General features: G+C 24.7%; 1 protein-coding gene across 1 annotated transcript; it reads right to left on the bottom strand.

Annotated features, from left to right (window-relative positions):
• Window positions 1–11,226: 11,226 nt before the first annotated feature.
• On the bottom strand, window positions 11,227–12,270 carry LOC145840542 (casein kinase II subunit alpha-like). Its single transcript, XM_082947839.1, has one exon. It carries the CDS (start codon window positions 12,268–12,270, stop codon window positions 11,227–11,229), a length of 1,044 nt encoding a protein of 347 aa, XP_082803965.1.
• Between the last annotated feature and the right edge of the window lie 8,894 nt (window positions 12,271–21,164).

Here is a 21,164-nt window from a genome sequence, read left to right as displayed (position 1 = left end):
ATTTATTTAGTAGAATGAAATATGTTCTACTATTTGTATCTGATGCTAATAAAGTTCTGAATAGTCATAACAAAGTCAATGAAAAAAATATAAAACTTATATACTTGTGTATATGTTTTTATCTAATTTTGAGCTCATAAATATAAAGCTTAGCTTTTTTAGTTTCAAACATTGATACACATCATCAAAATGACACGTTATGCCTGGTTAGTTATGAAACGTGTAACTTAGTTTTAAGAAAGTAGATTTTGAATGTAATTTTCTCAACCAGTGCAAGAAAAATAACTTAACATTTATTTGAAATTTAAAAGCATCTGTTAAAAATTATTTTACATTGGAGTTAATCATTAAGTTATTTAAACAAAAACATGCCATACAAACTACATAAAAAGTATACTTTTGATAATAAAATGGATAATGAAAACTTTTAAAGCTAGAAATAAAGAAAATAATTAAAAATTCGTTACCGATACCGACCAATACAAAATAGATACTATGAGTCTTTTCGAGAATAATTAAATTTATTAATAATAAAAGTGTAAACAAAACTTTTTTTAACGATTTTTTAAAATAAAATAAAAACAAATTATTTAAAAAAAAAAATAAATAAATTTAAAAGTTTTTTTTTTTACAAAATAGTAGTTAAACACAACAAAGATATTTTTTTAGTAGATATTTCTGGTTCTAATAATTTATTACTTAATATTTCGGCCATCTTAAACGTTTTTGAAGTTTTTAGACCTATTGTTACAAAAATACTAAAAATTTGTAAAAGTTTAAAAGCGAAAGATTTGATATTGGATCAATAATTATTCTTACTTGTGATTAAGTAAACTTAGTATAAATGCATGGTCTTAATTATCGATACCTATTTTAATATTCAACCATTAACTAATTTACTCATAAATTTTAATCCAAGTAGTTTTGACTCATATAAATACATTAGGTTTATGCTTTAAGTATTAAAATTGCATTAACTAGATTTGTTTTGAGTTAAAACAAACAGAATTACATGTTTGATTATCAACGGAAGTAATATTTATACGAAGTGAAAACTTAAATTTTATTTCAGTTTATAGTACTATTTATTAAATAATTTATCACTATATTTTAGTAGTAAAATGAATCATACAATTATAGTATTTTTTTTCATTATCTATAAATATTACAACAAAATTACATTTTTTTAGCTAAAATGCGGATCATATACTTTAGCTTTGAGATAAACAGTTTGCTAAATTTGCTGTACAACAATATTTTAAATGTTTTGAAGTATCTTAAATAAATTAAAAGGGGCTCTATAATTTTACATTATTCATGCATACGATAAGCAGGACTTTACAAGTTACTTTAAATAGATACAAATCAAAAAAATCTTAAGTTAATGAATTACAAAAATAATGTACAAAATAAAATAAAAGTAAAATTGTTAGACATAAATTAAATTTGTTTTGAAAGTTAAAAAATTAAAACAAAGAGTAATTTTTCTATTTTATATTCTGTTATTAAAAAATATATGAATAAAGTATAAAGTTATCGCTAACGGGGTGTTCTACTTATACAATGTTAGGGGCCTGGTTTATAACGCAACGTGCGCTTTAACTTGTATAAGAGATGTCCCCAAGCTAACGTTAAAAATATATTTGATAAATAGACTAATATGACTTACTTACTATTTACTAAAGGTTTAATAGATAAGTTACTTATACTAATGTTAAACGTAATTCGAGTCTGTGATAATGACTGTATTTCTAATGAAATTGCGAAATAAAAAAGGTGATAAAAATACTATACAACATTAAGCCAATGAATCGAGTTTTTAATTCTTTTAAAAGCCTAAAATACATGAATCAAAGAAGCAGAAAACTAAGTGTTTGTTTAAACTAAACTCATAAAGTCTTCTAAAAGCGAACTAACATCGACAAACAAGATTGAAACCATTCACAACTAAGCGAAAAGCCGCCATGACTTAAAGTTGCTGCTACGCAGCCAAAACTAAAAGCCAGTTTTAAGCATAATTTTACTTTAAATACAAAATATCTCTGTTGAAAAGGAGAGGATGCCAATAGCATTGCATTTCTTCCCATAAAGAAGTTAATTTAGAATTTATACTTGGGGTTGGAAACAACTTATTAACATCTTTTGAAAATATATAAAATGTCCATATAGTAAAAAAATAAATGAAAAGCCTTAAACTTAAACATTTTGTGTGAGTTGAAACTAAAATTCTTTTAGTTGCCAGCATACGAAATCTATTAAAAGTATGGTACAATTTTTAAAATGATGAAAATATGATAGAAAAAGAGAAGTGATGAGTAGCTGTGGTTTTCGTGTATGGTACATGCTCGTCCTCGTTGATTGGTAACGATAAATGATTGTTTTCATATCACTGTCTTGTTCACGCTCGAAGTTTCTCGGGCCGATGTCGTGCAAAAACACAATATAAAGCGTATTATCTAACCTTACTTAAATTCATTCGAACACGAGTAAAATATATAATACAGAATTTTAAATCTATGAAGTTATGTACTATTAATAAGTTACAACATTTTATCTTTTTTGGTTTAATAATTTGTGTAAAACTTAAACTGTGGTATTATTTTAAGAAAAACGTTAAAATTTTTTTTAAACACAAAAAACTGAAATGAGGTGATACTATACATAAACATCTGCGTTAATTGTCAAAACAAGGTAACTAACGTGTTGTTTCAAGTTCAATTTTAATTGTTACACTTTGAACTATAAGAAAATGTTTGTTATTCTCAGAAAGCTTCGATAAAAATTTTTCTGATGCTATTTATACTTAAATAACCTATTATACACTCAAAAACAAATTTTAATAACCTCATACAAGTATTTTTTACAAGGACGAACGAGAAACAACAATATTTTTTTATGCAGTTTAAAAAGTTTATTATCGGTTATAATCTAAATTAAAAAGATTGTTTGAAAACAAAGCAATTGTACTTTACAGTTGCTAACTTTTATAGACGTTTAAAATTCTTAATGTTATACAAAAGTTTTATTATTAGAAACCTTTAATTTTATTTTAATTTTTTAGTGTACATTTCTCTTTTAATAAAATATTTTAATTGATTAAAAGAAAACTAAATTATTTGACGAGACGGCGGAACAACTTAAAAACAAGACTAACTTTTGTTTTAACTTGCTCGTACAAGATTTAAAATTCATTTTGAAAGGTCACGTTAACAATGAATTGCGATAATATCATACGCAACAAGAACATTTTAGTAGACATGTCGATCGGCCTTTCCCAAACAACTTTAGCATAAAAATTCAACACATTAAAACTAATTAACATAGTAAAAAACAACTTAACTCACTGACAAACTCGAATTACTTAATTGTTTTTCCAATGAAATTTGTTTTTTATCGACTTTAAAGACCTGATGTCTGTTTAAAGTAAAAGAAAGTTATGAATAATTTATGTTAGGTTGATAAAATTGCAGATAAATTGTACTAGGCTTATAAAGTTGTGGATAACTTATACTAGACTTATAAAGTTTTAGGACTATGTATTAGGTGTATATGTCCATGCATTCTTGTCCGATGATGCAGGTAATGCTTGCGTTCTCACGGGTAGAGACGGCTATTTGTAAGTTTCTGAACTAGCCGTTGGCTCTAATTGTTCTGGTGCTGGGTGCGATTTTAGGTTTAAAACTGTTTTCTACTACTGTTTTTCAAAAATCTTATCTTAAACTTTATTTTTACTCGTATATTATTAGACAAGGTTTCACTTACAATTTAAATACGATTTTTCTAGCAAACTAATTACTTAGTTAATTTTCGCCGGGATTCATTCTTTCTTTTTATCGTTAAGTTTATTTGATAATTTTTTAAATTAAAAAGTTTAGGAATAAGTTTTTATCTTCTTTTAATAGATTTTACAAGCATTAGCATACAACTCGATAACTGAAAAGTACTTAATACACATTTTTTAAGCGTTTTTGTTGTTTAATAAACGTATTTAGAACTGTTAATTTATTTAGTATTAAGGTTTTAATTTCTTTTAGAGAATTTTTTTGTGCACAATATATACACAATACAGTGTACAGCACAACGTGAAATCTCAATTAAAGTACTAAAAGGTTAGAACATTAAAATTATTATTTATGAATCAAGCGATATAATATTTTTTAAAATACGTTTTACCCACTTAAATCAAAGATTCTTAATTAATTTTAATTTTAATCATCAAGTATATATTTTAGCATTTGTTTATGTGTATTTTTTTCTTGCTGAGAAAAATGTTCATCTCTTAAACTTAAAATCGTCCTATAACATTTATTTAAACTAAAATTTGAACGTCATTTTTAACTTAACTGTTAGTACAATACATAAAAAATGCTTGTAAAGTTAAAGCTTCTCTTTTCTTTTTGATCTTTAGATTAGCGCTTTAGTAAATATTCTTTAACCCTTTCAGTTGTGTCTTGTAGTATCTTTAAATACATAACAAAAAAGTTATGTTTTATGAAATTGTAATTACCTTATAAACAGTTACTGTAAATAAACTCACTTAACTAGGTTTAAGCTTTAATTAAAACTTAAGTTATAAAGTTACAAAGGTAGCTTGATTTAATTTTTTTAAAGTTCATTGAACACCAAAAAACGACGCTCAAAGTAATTGCTTCTAGAATCTTTTAGACATCGAATCGTCAACTACATATATCTTTTATACCTTGCCCTTGTCAAGTTAAAGTAACTGTCATATCATTATAAACATTCTTTAGTGATTTATCTCTTTTTTTTAATAACTATTAGTTAAAACATATTCCTTTTTTTATTTTTAAGTAGAAAAGCTAATGAATTTTTAATAAATTAGATTTTTGTCATATAATTTGCGTCGTTTTTTACATTTAAAAATACCGGAATGCTAATTTCAAAAACAGACAGGTTTTACAATACTTTTTGTGGTATATTTAACTTTTTCTTAGGTTAAGTTACATTTGATTAGCAAGCAATTTTTACGTCACTTAGGAGGAATTTAGAAAATTTGACCAAGCTATTTTAACCAAACTATATTCAGACTCTTGCAATGTAACTTAAAGATTTTTTCACAATTGTATAAGATTTTATTTGAATTATATACTTTTAACAAAAACTAGTTAAATAGAAAACACTAACTATATTTTTTTCAAAATATATTTATAACTTTGACTACAATCGTAATTAAGTAGTAGAGTTTTTTATGAAATTAAAAAGTATAATAAATTTAAAACTGAAATAATTTTAGCGCTTGTTAGTTTTTCATACTAATAATAATAACTTGACAAAAAAAGGTATTTATGACATATTCAAACTTACCACAGTCGTTAAGACCTTAACATATTAAATGTTTACAAACATTACACTTCATTAGATTATGATGTTGTAAAGTGATCTTCTAACGCAGGAGTTTGGGCAGCCTTTTCAACTCACGGTCCAATAGAAAAAAATTGCTCGCGAACTGCACTAGGGCAGCCCTTATTTAAATGTAATTGTAGCAATCAGTACAAAAATTCAGTTTTTAATTATAATTATACTAAAATGAGCGATAATAAAGCACTAGTAAGGATTATTTATTTTCAAGAAGAGTTTAATATTACTTTTTATCGCAAAGTATTTAACGTTTAATAGTTTTAAAAAATATGTTTTTAGCTAAAAGTGCCTTGTTGGCCGCAGATTATGCCTTTAAGGGCCGCAGTTTTCCGACCCCTATTCGACGTATCATTTACTGAAGGACAAAAGAAAAGAATTAAAAATGTTGGTGTACTAAAATCATTTTGATCATACACCAGTTTCTGAGTTTTTGATTTCGAAACGGATTAATGAAATTTTGTAAAAAGTTTTTTTTATTTCAATAACTTTGTACACAAATATTTTTATGTACTAAAACACGAATTGATAAGTTTATTTAAAGTTAAAATACAAGTGCTTAAACTTTAAATATTTCCAAGCTAATGAAAAATAAGGTGTTAATTCTTTTAATTTGTGGTATAAAGTAACTTATAATTAACTTTAAGTATTTTTCCTAATAGCATGTATATTTCAGTAATAACAGGGCTTGATGACTTAACAAATGAGTATAAATGAAACTTAATTCAAGAAAAAGTTGTTAAATTTGTTACAAGATTCAAATTTTATTACAAATGTTAAATGATTTTATATTTATCATTTACATATTTTTTCTTATTGTAACTTATACTGACTTTCAGATTGGATCCAAACTAGCTTGTTAAGTTATCTTTTAATCTCTTAATGTTTTGTAATATAATTGAATGTTTTTAAAGTACAACATGTAAAAATTTATTAAAAGTACAGTTTTTTATTGAAAGACATTACTATTTATTTACAAAGAAATTCTTTTAACCAAGTTATAAGCGTCTTGTAAGCATGTAACAATTTAACTCAGGCTTTAAGTTAGGATGTAAATTTGAAATTTCTCAAAGTAGTTTAGATTTGTTAATTTTGTGGAGGGCGCTTTTTAAAATAGCATTGAATCAAAACCTTTTTTAATTTTTTACTGTTTTCAATGTTTACAAACTGAGATGTATGTTAATAAATGTGATATAACTTATTTGTGTTTAAAAAAGAAACTACTGTTTTATATATTATCAACAATCTTAAAGGTTTTGCCTGACATTGTAAAACTAGCAGGTGTAACGGAAACTTATATATATAAGTATCCAAAAATAAGTGCTAGTCAAAATTGTTAATTAGTTTGCCTTAATAATAGAATAACATACTCAAAGATATGTTAACAAAATAACTTTGTCAAACAAAAATTGTATCTACTACCACTACATAAAATTTTATAATTACGAAAGTTGAATATTTTAAGAAGCAAATTCTAAGAAATAAAATCGTTCAAAAGTAGCTTTTAAAACAAGTTTAATTTAAAAAAAAAACGGTGCATCTAATTTATTTATAAAAATTTCAGGCAGTTTATATACCTTTTTCTTCAAATACATTTTAAAACTAAGTCATTAGTCTTTACTTTCTTTTACAATATTAACTCATAAAACTACGTAATTTTTGCAATAAAATGATAAAGTAGATATTATATAATAGCAAAAATTTGATAGCTTGATATATATTTTTTGTAAACTATTTTTAATAAGAAGATTAACAATTGCTTTTTTATTACGTTTACTCAAGTTATATTTTAGGGGTCGCACAAAAAACAGTAAATCAGTCAAAACATCATTACTATAAAAAAATGGTATTAGCTTTTTTAGAAAATAAATTAGTTAAGTACTATGAAACTTTTTTAGTAAAAATCTTATTTTATTTGATTTGTCAGTTTACTAAATATGCTGATGACAAAAATACAAACATAGAAAATGTGAAAACTATTTGATATTTAAAGGTTTTATTTTTTCTTAATAAGTTTATAGCATATTTTTATTGAAAATAATGTATGAAATAAAACTTAAAAATTTATAATAGAAAAGTTAAGTACTTGGATAAATTATGCTTAAAGTCTAAATCAATATTTTTAAGTTTTTAGTGGATTTCCAAACTTAATGTACATCTCTTCACACCACTGAGCACATATGCTCCCCAGATTTAATGTTCTACCATCAAAATTCTCTCAAATAGAGTTTGGCAACGTACAATCAGCGTGCCGGATCTCGATCCGTATGCAAAATCTCTGACAAGAAAATATTTCCGAATAGCTAGGAGCGAATCTCCTCACAATTACTCGAACATAAAATTTTAAGTTTAAACATACAAAAGATAGTATATTTAGTATTGTGTTTTCAAACTTGATAATTTCTATGTTGTAATGAACCTATTGGCCGGAAACATAATTTTCTACAGTGTACAACGAATAAAACTGAGCTTTTACAAAACAACCTTTTTGAAAACTTTTATAAATATGTTTTAAGTACAAACTATTGTAACTGAGTTTTTACTTCGTTTCATTTAAATTTTTTATTATTTTTTACTTTTTTTCTAATTTTAATCATATAAAATTAAGGAAGTAACAAAACTTGTCAACTAAAATTGACTCGCTGACTAAAAGTTTAGTACGCAGATACAAAGAAATGTTTTGTTTATAATTTTTATCAAACTATTTATCTTAAATTTAAGTTATCTTGTACAAGTTATTCTTTAAATTCACTTCATAAAACTCATATACAACTTGGTTTCAATTTTGAAGCTCCAGTTATAAGTTCTGCAAATGACAACAATAGCTATTTTAAAACATTTTTTAATATCTTATATGATTTTGACATAATCTATCTAAATTTATTACGACCAATAACTTTACTTTAAAAAGTGTTTTACTTCTTTAGTTTTATATAAAGTAACTTAAAGATTTAAAAACAAATTATTCAAATTAAATACATTGTAAAATATTATACAATGATTTTACAAGTGGTTAATGAGAATAATGAAATGCTTACATATAGTGTCAATAAGAACTGTGAAAAAGCCCTAAAGCTAAAAATTGTTAAGCTCAGCACTATATTGACTGCAATAAAAGCTGTTTAACTCTTTTGTGAGCATTTGTTTACTTCTAAATATTAATTTTTTATTCCAACTTTTGTTCGATCAAGAAATAAAAACTATAATTAAAATTAAATACTAAATTTAAAGTAATTGAAACTTTAAATTTAATTCATTAGCAAAATACTTATATATTTATAAAATTTTAACGATTGAAAAGAATTTGAAAAAAAATAGTACAACATTTTTGTGAAAAAATGAAATATTTCTAAATTGATTTTGTGGTATCTTTTAGAAAAAAATAAAAGATAAACTACATACAAACACTTTTATAAATATACACACTTACTATAATTCTTAAAAGCTGACAATCTTTAGTGTTTAATTTTTTGAAAAATAAAGCTTGCTTGAATTATGCTGTTATTGGTACAAAATTACTCTTTTCTATTAAGACTTCTCCTCACAATGGTAAAAATTAGTAAAAAAGTATTGTTTGATCTGTTTTTTTCTAGTTGTTGAACATAAATATACTCATTTAGTAAAAAATCGATATCAATGTACGTTAAATTATATTGTGTTTATGAATTTAAAGAATTTTTTTCAACAAGAAAAAATAAAAAAAATAATTTAAATAAATTTTTTGAATTGTAAATGTTAAAACAAAATATTTATACTTTTTAGTTATCATATCTAAGTTTTTTTAAAATTTAGAGCTTGTGAAAGCTATGATTTTTTACAATTACAACATAAAAAATTGTTGTTGACATAAAAATGATAAAATTTTATGTTATTTGTAAGGCTTAAAAAGCTTTACTTTTTAAATTTTTGCAAGGAATGAAGTTAATTAAATCTAAGATGGTTGCGTTTTTAAGATTAATGCTTCACAACTTGCTTTACTGATCAAATTAAACTGTAAATCAGAGCTCCATTTTTTTCAAATTTCCCCATTTGAATAAATTAAAAAGGCTATAACCCCTCCAACAAGACTACCATTTAAAATACCTATGACTTTTTAATCTTTATCTGCAAATCGAGAATATCTAGTGTAAGTTTGAAAATTTTAAAATTGTCTTCCCCTCCCCCCCCCCCAACTTTTCGCCCCTTTACTAATTATTGCCCCCTAACTTACTTAAGTAAGGTACCGCAAAGTTTGGGAAACCTTGTTGTAAACTGTAGAGTAGAGTTAATATACGAACATGCAGAAGCTAAACATTACTAATTTCATATAATAATATAATTTCTAAAGTAATACATAAGTTTTTACGCTTTGAATTATCCATTTGTTTTTTTTTTTTGATCTTGATTTTCTTGTTTACTATTATTATTAAGTTATGTCACCTCTAAAAAACACAAAACTTTTGATTTAAATAAACCTGATAGTTGGGATGAATAAAAATATAAGTTTTATAAGTCAAGTTTAAAGTTGACATTGTTATAAATTAATATTGTACAAAATACTTTTGTATTAACATATTTTATAAACCTCTTTATTTAGCAGTTTGATGAATTTGTTGCTGCATTTCTCTATTTTTTCTGTACATAATCTTAAAACTGCCTTAGCAGCAAAATGTTTTGTTGTTATTGCTACTTTAAGCAATGATAAAATTGTTCTTGAACATTGTTCTAAATATTTGAGTTTACCACAATTTTTTTTGCTTCAATTTAGTTGTATTATATTGTTTAAGCAGCTAAATAATTAGTTTGAAAAGATATTATTAGAAAAAAAACTTTTTTTACTCCCCATAGTTTCAATATTTCTTGAGTTTCAACAGGAGCTATGAAAAACATGGGTGCAAGTATAAACACACAAAGCTTAAACTTACTAAACATGTTACACAAGAATTAATTTAAAAAAGTAAAATAGTAATTGTTGTTTACGATTAAAAAACGATTAAATACTATTTATTTAGATATAAAATATTTGAAGTAAGAGGTTAGAACTTTTTATGATTTATTACACATCTATATTTCGTTTTTCAAAGCTTGTTCAAATCTTTTATAATCAAATATTTTCTATAGATACAATCATTATCTTAGTTTTGGTATAAAATTTTTTACACTTATTACTTCTTCATATGAGGGTAAATGAAATACTATATTTTTTTTTAAACTAGAGTTAAAATGATATAAATCTTTTATCTTTAAGAAAGTTATTTATTATTTATCTTTTAGTCTTAAAAATTCTATATTCTTTTTTATCTTTCAGATAAAAGTTCAACCATTTTATTAAAATAAGTATAAGTGTTTTAACATTTTAACTTAAAATTCCGAATAATTTTTCACTTGTTGTCTTTGAAATAGAAATCATTTAATAGTTTCAACAATAGTTTAATTGATATCAAAGATACTATTTTTTTTTAATAACTTATTTCAAATATGAAATACTTAATATTAATTCTTTAAAGTCTAGTTGTCAATTGAATTATTTTCTGACTTAATTATTTTTGATATCCTTGGTAACTCTATACTTAAGATTTTTTAATTAATTTAAAATTTGAAAATAAAAACTTTGAAGTAATAGACTAATTTCTCAATGTATAATATTTTTCACTTTTATTAAAACAACATCAAACTTGTGTAAGCTGAAACTTTACTAATCTAAATATATATATGACTTTAAGATGTATACATAGTTATCTTAAATTTATACAAAACTTTTGTACTCAAGATCAGTGAAACGACTTAGAACATTTTAGTAAAAGATATAAATTAAATAAAAAAATTCACAAAATACAAACTAGGTTCACTAAAATTTTCAGATACATGATATTATAGTTGTTTACCAGCTTCATTTTTCACAGGAACAGAAGAACCAGCATTTTCTTGAGATTGTTGGACTACTCCTGCAAAATAGGGATGATTCATTGCCTCTTTAGCTGTCAGTCTGGTCTGATGGTCATACTTCAGTAAATTTGTCAGCAAGTCGAAGCAATCAGGAGACGTCAGATGCTTGTTCTCACTATCAACAAAGTACTTCCAGGATTTTCTTCTTTTGGTAAACAGTTTCCCTCCGACGTATGGGTCGAGGTCAATACTGTACTTTGCCAGATATTTATGCAAGTCTTTAGTGCCAAGTACTTCTGAGATATTCACGAGTACGTCGGAGAGAGACTTGCCGTGAAAGAAGGGAGTTTTTCTGAACACCATGCTCGCCAGCACACAACCGACCATCCACATATCGAGGGAATAATCGTAATAACCGTACCCCACCAACAACTCAGGCGGCTTGTAAGACTTTGAAGAAACCCTTACGTTGTAGTCTGTTTCAGGGTGATAGAAATCAGCCAGTCCCCAGTCTATGAGCCTCAGTTTTCTGTTTTCGTGGTCAATTACAATGTTGTGAGGCTTAACGTCTCTGTGCATAACACCCATGCTGTGACTGTAGTCGAGAGCTGTCAACAACTGGAACATGTAAAACCGGATATCATGGTCAGTAAGCTTCGGGTACAGTTCTTTAAAGTCAGTGTTATTGACGTATTCGAATACAAGAGCTGGGGTGTTTGGTACGGAAGACTTGACGATATTCAACAATTTTATGATATTCTCGCCCTCACAGAGATTTTGAAGGATCTTAATCTCCCTTTTTATTTTAAGAAGGGGAACAGGTTTCAGCACCTTTAATACTACCTTACTGTTTTTAGGGACATTGAAAGCTGCAAATACTTCACTGTATTTTCCGCGTCCAAGCTTACTCAATATTTGATAAGGATCACCACTATTAATTTTAAATTGGTGGTCTTTAAAGCTGTAGTGTTCTTCAGGCTTTTGACTGTTCACTTCAGCATAAATTCGTGCTTTGCTTATTACAACCATAACAATTTACTGACACTATACAACACTGTAACAATAGTTAGTGATTAGTTATTTTAGTTAATACTTTGTTTAAAATTCTTTAAATTTTCACGAAAATATATAAAAAAAGACATAGAGATACTTATTACTAAGATCATTTTTTTCTTTAACTCGTTAAGGTAAGATATGCAAAATAAGAGTTTATAAAGAAAAATAACAATAATAATAACATTTTGTGGTAAAAAACACTTTCAGGTTATAGTTAAATATAGATACAACTTTATGAATGTGGTCATTTGTCATCTTATCAAGTTTTTTTATTAATTTGAAAAAAAATGACTTTGTTAAGCTTTATTAAAGATGGTAGATTCCAAAAGTATGTTATGATAAGTAGTATAACTTTTTAAGGTAGTATACTTAACTCAATGATAATAGCCGCCTGTATAATTGTGGTTGTTGTAAAATTTTAGATTTTAAGTGATTTTATAGTGATTCTATCTTCTAAATACCTCAGAGTTTATTTGACTAATTTCAAATTAAGAATAGTGAAGAACATCAGCTTTTATAAAGAAAATAAACTAGAATTTTTTTTAATCAATAATCTCTAATTGATTTTCTATTTTTAATTACGTGTGTCTTCAACTGTTCGGGAACAATCATCCTGAGTTTTTTTTTTATTTTAAAATTTCATAATTTATAAAAATCTAGTTTTTCAACATTATTTGTTGTTAAAGAACAAAGTATTTATACTAAATTAACTAAATTACATTCTAAATTAACAAAAAATCTGTCTTTGGATTTTTTAAATAAAAAATCTACCCTGAGTCAACCTGAGTTTATAAGAACTTTAGAATATTCTTAGTTGTCCTGAGTGAGTGGCAACCATGTCATAATTTATAAAAAATGGTGTCTGTTCACAGAACTCTAATTGGTTTGCTTATAAATTAATAAACTTAATGTTAAAGTTTACTGCATAAAAATAATCAAATAAAATAAGTAAAACAATGGCATATCTAGAGTGAGTGGGATCTATTGTATTAGTCATTGAAAAGCTGACATTAGTAAAAATTGTTGAAAAGCTGACATTGCTACCTGCTATAAATTTACTTAAATAAATAAGTAAAAAATTAGCTATCATTATTTAAGAATTACTTTTAAAATTAAGTTTAGTTTAGTTAAGATGTATAATAAATGTTTTGCTAATTAGTGTACCCAATTACTTGTTTCCTACTATTTTAAATTATAAAAGAACATAAAGTCAGCTTTATAAATTAGACTTTAATTATTAAACATTTTTAACAAACTGCTGTTTTGTATGTTATAAAAACTTTTCATTATGGTTTAGTCAGAGATTTCTTATTTTAATTTATATTTGTGTTGACAGGTAGTTTTTATTTTAATATATTCAAAATGAATTTTTCAATAACTGTTGATTACATTAGTTAAAAATTAAGATATCAGTTTACTTTAAACTAAACAAAAATTTTTAGCTTAATTTAAATATGTTAAATACAGAAAATAAATTTAAATTTTTATATCAAAAAAACAGTTTTACATGATTTTCTTTAAAAAAATATATGTTTCCATTTGAATACTTTTTTAAAGTTATCTTTAAAACTTTAACCATGAGTTATCAAAACTTTAACAAAAAATTATATCAACTATATTACAAGATTATTACTAGAAAATTAGAATCATTCTTTAAAAAACTTAAGTTAAAATTCTGTAAACAAAGTACCTTTAACAAGTTTTGTTGCTGAAAATAATTATATCTATAAATTTTTGTTGACACTTTTGAAAAACTAATCTTACATGATTTAAAAACTACAAGTAAATCTTATCTAATAAAGACTTTTTATGTACATTTATATCTGGTGTGAACAGGTTTTTTTTCCAAATAACCTGTTTTACAAAAAAATGTTAGAGCACCCTAGACCCAAGTTATCATTCATTATTTATTTTCTTATTTGAATATTTTTATACGCAGTTTATTGACTAACTTTATTAAAAATATTATTAAAGTTGAATTATTACATAACAAATTGTATTCTAAAGCATGATAAAAACTATCCAGTAATGAGCAGGGTTGTCACTCGTTTTTTCAAAAATTTTCAAGGTTTTTCTATTTTCCTTCTGGTTTTTAGATATAAAAAATGTTTAGCTCTATTTTTAGTTTTGTATATATAAAATAGTAAAAAAAAAACATTTAAAAGATATTGTGAAGATATTTTAAATATGTTTTTTTAATAAAAAAATTTATGATGAAAAATATTTTTTGCTTATATTATATATTTTAGAGTCTAATCGAAATTACACTACTGAACATGTAAAATTGTTGAAATTCCAGGTTTTTCGATGTTTATTTAGTGATTTTTTCTCAAAATTCCAGGTTTTTTCAGTTTGTTTGTCAAAACTTTCTAAATTCCAGGATTCCAGGTTAAGTTTTTACTTCGAATTTTTACTCGTTTTTTCTGAATTTTTTCCAGATTTTCCAAATTTTATCCAGGATTTTAAAAGTAAACATTTTTGGGTCTATTTTTAATTTCAAGTTAATTTCTATAAAAGAAACTGTGTTAAATAGAACAAAAACATTTAAAAGATGCTATAAAGTTACTTTAAATGTGTTTTATAATAAAAATATTTTTGATATTGACAAAAAAAAATTACTTATATGATAGGTTTTTTGTGTCAAATTGAAATTTTAGTACTTAAAATGTTGAAGTTATTAAAAATTCCAGGTTTTTCCAGGTTTTTTCAAAATTTCTCAAATTCCAGGTTTTTCTAGGTTATTTTTGCCTAAATTATCGAATTATCCGGTTTTTCAAGGTTTTTCCAGGTTTACAGGTAAAGTGGCAACCCTGCCCTGAATAAGTTATGAATTCAATTTAAGAAACTTTACTTATTTTTTTATTGTTAAAATAAAATCATCAAGGTTTAAAGTAACAATTTGTATTTTTATATTTTCTAAAGTTTTTAAACTACTCTTAAATATGATGTTTTAACTTTACCTTTTTTATTCATCTTTTTATCTCCCTATACCATAAATCTATTTTGATATAATCTACTTACACAGTCTCAAAATGCTGTTTAAATCCATTAAAGCTACAAATGTAGAGGTTAAGACAGCTAAAACGAAATTAAGAAAAGTATCAAAAAAATATGTCATAACCTAAAGTTTAATGCTCTCAATGTAAAAAAAAAACTAATAAGAGATTATTTACAATTTTGCATCAGATTTTAAATTATAAGTACTTACACGTTGTAATAATAAGATAACTTTTTCTTATTAGTTAAAACACAATTAAAAAATTTTCACAATTGGTTTACAATTTCAAATTTTTACTTGTCAATTGGCAAAAATACTTTCAATTGGTAAAATAAGACTTTTAATATTTATATTATGAGATAAGAAAACCGATAAACAGTTTAAAAACAAATTTAAGAAAAACCTATTCATTATATGATAATAACAAATTTTAAATGAATTTTTGAACACGTTTAACTTGTTTTGTATAAAAAACTCGTTTACATTTACTTTCTAAACACAACAGCCATGAAAGAACTATCTTACATGCAACTTTGATTGAATGTTGAACTAAAACCAAAAGTTCAAAATGGCTTAAAATTTATCAGCATTCAACTAGAACGCAATTGATATAGAATTTATTATTTAAAAACGAAATTGTTAATAAATTTCTCTTTTTTTTATCTTTCAAGTACAAACACGCTTATCATTTTAAATTTAAGATAAAATATATTGTATACATGATGCAAGTTCAGGAGGCATGGCTGCCAGCGATAAAGAACTCTGAACACTGAACACGTAATATATTACAGTTAATATTTTTAGTTTAAATTTTTCACTCGGAGCAGTTTATATTCCTTTCTTATAGTCTTTTGATCAAAAAAAAAATATTTATTAGTTAATATGACAGTTTTTTACAAAGTAGTTCTTTAGTAAGTATGTTGTAAAATATTCGCGGTTAATTTCAAAACGATTATTAAACAATTTTAACATATAAAAACAATCGAAAAACACCAGATCAACTAACAAAATAAAAAAAAATAATTCGTTATGTCTCAAAAAATTTATTATAATTTTTTTTTATTATTATTTAAATAATAAGTTCAACTATTTTAAAAACTTAAGCAGAATTAATATCGAAAAGACAAGTTTCAAATCACAATACTAGTTGCTTTATTCGAAATAAGAACATTTTCTTTAGCAGACAACTGTTAGTTGTAGGTCAGCTTTCAAAAAAAATTCCCGCAGGTTCTTTTCTAATTACAATGTGACCTCTTTTAATAAAATACCATGTTCTAACATCATATAATTTGTTAAAACAAAATTATGTGTATCACAATAAATAACTAAACTACAATTAAAATTGTAACTTTTTTGTATTTTAGTCTGTAGAGATTTCGATTACTATTGTTTTTGCGAGCCAGATTGAAAGCTCCTTTGCTAGTTTTTACCATTTGCTCTTTGTGTCCATTTAAATTTTTGCTGTACAGAAACTTACCCTTCAAGTTATACTCAGGCCAAAAGTTTGAATTTTACCCACCTATAATCTAGATTGGTATTAATTTTTCTAATGTTAGTCAATGTAAATTTTGTATAAACTTTAACAAAAGATGGTTTAACATTGTATTAAATGTTTTTAAATATTTTAATAACTTACAACAGTTTCCTTTTTCTAGTTGCTTATGTTATTTAGTCAAAATAAAGCATAACTTGCTAGTAATGTTATATAGCAAACGACAACTTGATTTCCATTCGTTTAATACTTTTGTTTACTTTTTACTAACATAAACGTTTTTTTGTTACCTTAAATAAATAAAATATTATGCAAGTTATTTGTAAAATTATAAAAAAGCTATAAACCGATATAAATTATTTAAAAATATTTTATAAATCACTTTAATCACTTTAATTTGTGCATCATGCTGCAATTGATCATAAAAGTTCCTAAAAAATTGATATTGGTAAGTTTTGATTTGTAGATTAATTAGTATGCTGTGTAAAAATAACAATTACTAATAAAAATCAGTACTATTTTGTAGAAATAATCGTTTAAAATCATCGTTTTAAGATACTAAAGTTCATAATTAGTATAAGATACTTAACAACTATCTTTTGTATCTTATCGTATTATTTATTTAGATTAAAACATATATACATACTTAATATCAACTATCAATTTTAGCGTTTTAAGTTTTGCTATTAAAAGCTATTAATATACTGAATAATATCACAACTACAAAGTACTAAAATGTATGAAATTAAGTTTTGTTTTTAAAGTTATTATACAAATTAGAGAAAAATTGTTTTAATTAAAGCTTAAGATCATACCAATTTATAGTATTAACAATTATTTTTTATCAGTTGAATAAAGACTTAGTTGAAAAGCAAAATCAACGCTCCGTTCAAAATTGTCCCATCGTGCTAAATTGACGCGGTGCTAAAACGATGCCACGCAAAAGTGACTAAGTGTGTTAAAGTGACCCATCGTGCTAAAATTACGCTGTGCTAAAGTAACCGATCGTGCTAAAGTGACACACTGTGCTAATGTAATCCCCGTGTTAAAGTGATGCCGTGCAAAAATTACCCTCCGTACTGTTGACGACCCATGCTGATGTGTCGCTGTGCCATTCAGAAACCGACCCTGATAGAGAGTTTCTTTTTTTGCAAAACTGACAACACCCGTGCAAAGTGACCCGCCGTGAAAAAGTGACGCATCGTGCTAAAATAACGCCGTGCTAAAGTAACTGACCTTGCTAAAGTCACGCCGTGCAAAAAACACGCACCGTGCTGATTTGATGACCCGTGCTAAACTGTCGCTATGCCATTCTGACACCAACCCTGTTAAAGAGTTTCTTTTTCACAATATAGTTCTAATATAGTTTATTAGCTTTCATTATAAACTACTTAAACACTGTTAATGATAAAAGAATACTATGTTTTATGATAAATTTTATTAAACTTTTAATTATTTTGAAGAAAATACAAGTATGAAGATTTGTTTCAATGCAAACTCGTAAGCTTAATAACCTTTTTAAGATAATTTGATTTTTCAAAACTCAAGTTATAACTTTATTTTATAGTTCAGGATAAAAAGTTAGAATTTATAAATTAAAGTTTTAATGGTAGTCAAAATTTTGAAGCCTCGATCCAGTATAATCAAAAATTTAAAGTATGAATTTTGAACTGTATATAAACTTATAAAAATATTTTTGACTCATTTTCTTAATAAAATTTTAGTTAACTTTGTTTAAAAAAAATTATTTCAAATTACAAAAAAAAATTATAAAATTAACTGGAGAAAGTTTTTAGTAAAGTCATCTGTAAATAAACTGTAATTAAGTCTACTTTTGAAAAATTACTGTCATTGGTATATAAAAAATATTTTAGACTTAACTGAATACGTTAGCTTATTCAAATACCAATATTTATTAATATAAATGTGACAAAAAAAAAACATTTAGTTTGTAACTGTAGGTACATAATTATTATATTGTATTTATATTATTTTCTGAGTATAAACGTAAACTACTTACAACAAAAGAATATATATAAAATTACTAAATTAAACCTTTTTTTTATACATTAAAACAGTAAATGCAAACATTCTAATACTTGGCAAAAATTACTTATTTTACTATTTTTTTCCTATCAACTTAACTAAATATGGTTCAATAAAATTTAAAAAAATTAAACATTAAGACGTATAGACTGTTTTTTTTATTATGTACATATTTAGTTCTTTTAACTATTTTTTAAATCGAGTAATTGATTTTTACTGTGTTTATCCTTTAAATAGTATCAATTCGAAATACTTAAAAATCATTTACTTTTATTTTTAAAATTAAATAGTTTGATGATGTAAAACGTTTATAAAAATTTATGCTACAATAAAGATTTTTCAATCTAGTTTACTTATAGAATAAAAATAAACACCATTTTTCTAAAATTTTATTCAACAATAAAAGCATCGACACTAACAAAATAATTTTATTAAAACAACTTTAAATACCATGGCACATAGAATAATGTACCAGCATGCACCATACAAAATACCTTTTAATCTTTTTTTTATTTTTAAAAGTTAACTAAAGATTTAACTGAAACTTCATTAACTGTAAGTACATCATAGCAACGTTAATTTCATCATACAACGTTTCAATTCATTCAAGTTAAAGTAAAACATAAAGCATTCACAACAAATGTACATAATTACTAATAAACTTTTGAATGTTACTTTAAGAAATTTACTTCAAAACTTTTATAATCAATTATAAAATTATTTTAGTAAAGACCGATTACAAAACATTTAATCTTAAAAGTAAACCAAATAAAAAATAATTAACATTATTTTATTTAAGATTTTCATTACATTCATTTCAAAATAGTTGTGAAATTTTATAGATGTACTTGCAATGCTTCAAAATTCAGAAAAAACGTATTTACATAAATTTCAAAAGAATTGTTTTTTATTATTTTAAAGACTATTTGTAAAATTTATAAAAAGATTTACATACCAACTCGGTATGACAATTAATATGATCTCAAAATGATCAAAATTTAAAAGTTAAAAAGCAAAAAGGTGGTCAAGGTAAATGATTAAAGACACTTTTGTTTTTTAGCATCTTTGCAAGTAAAATGATTTTATTAATATCTTTTATAAATGAAAATGAAGTAGATTTGTAATTCGAGCAGCAACGTTTTACTTGAATATGTCTTGGTTTAACATAGCTAAAATGTATAATTGTTTACTAGAAAATAAGTTATAACTGTACTATTTAAAGTATTAGAATACTGCAATTTTATTGATACAAAACGTTCAGAAATTTAATAGTACGTTGTTAGTTTCTCATCAAGATTTGATCATTTATAATGAAAAAGTTTTTTAAGGTTTAAAAAAATGAGTAGCTAAACAAGTCATTTGTGCTACGTGAAAAGGCAAAAAGACATTTAAAATTTTTTAAAGCTGTGTTTAAAATTGCTAAATTTTACTTGGTACAAAGGAAAAGATTTGAATAAGTTTTTCCAAAAGAGGTATACACCAGTAAAAGCTTTTCATCTTTTCACATTCTATACTGCAGCTAAATAAAAAGCAGCTCCAGGCTCCAGATTCTAGGGAGTTAGTAGGTCTTTGCTGTTTATAAAAATAAAGTATTAAAGATTTAAATTTTGATATGTTGAAAGAAATAGTAATCATTTTTGTTGTTCATTATTTAGCAATTAAAGTTAAAGTTTTTATACTTTAAAGCTCTACATTTTTAGATTTATACTTAAAATAATTTTTAGTACAACTGAATACATTTCTGAATACTTATATATAACACACATTTAAATAATTTAGACGCAAGTAATTCTATAAGAGTGCAACATTTGTTTGTTTTAATAAATTTAGCACAAAATATAATGTATAATTTATACTTAAATGTACTATCATACTAGATTTCAATACCTTTTTCAACTAAGTATTTGTTGTTTGCCTCAGCGGAAGTAGAAGCTCCATAACCAGAAGTAGAAGCTCCTTCATCACTAAGCAGACTGATCTCTTCGTAGAGGTGCTCCTATTGAGTTTTCAAAGCATAAAATTACACAACAAGCAAAACTTATGTTATAGTCTCAAATTACTACTGTAAAATGTCAATTAAGTAAATAAAGTTTTTTGTGTACTAAAAAGTTGACAATTGATAACATTTACTTGCTTAATAAAGTACAAACCTCACAATTTTCTTCATCTTCTTCTGGAATCACGTCCATGAGTGGAGGGTGTCCGAATATGTTCTGCAAGTTTTAGAAGTAAAAATATACAGATGTTTTAAGAATAATGTTGACAAGAAATCTATGATACACATTACTTAAAGGGAAATTACAAGTACAAACCTGGTTACACGCTCCATGC

Source organism: Thalia democratica, chromosome 1 (genome assembly GCF_965202585.1).
Source record: "Thalia democratica chromosome 1, ktThaDemo2.hap1.1, whole genome shotgun sequence".
Classification (NCBI taxonomy): Eukaryota; Metazoa; Chordata; class Thaliacea; order Salpida; family Salpidae; genus Thalia; species Thalia democratica.
Note: the sequence above shows the minus strand (reverse complement) of the source record. Positions and strands in the feature narration are given on the sequence as shown.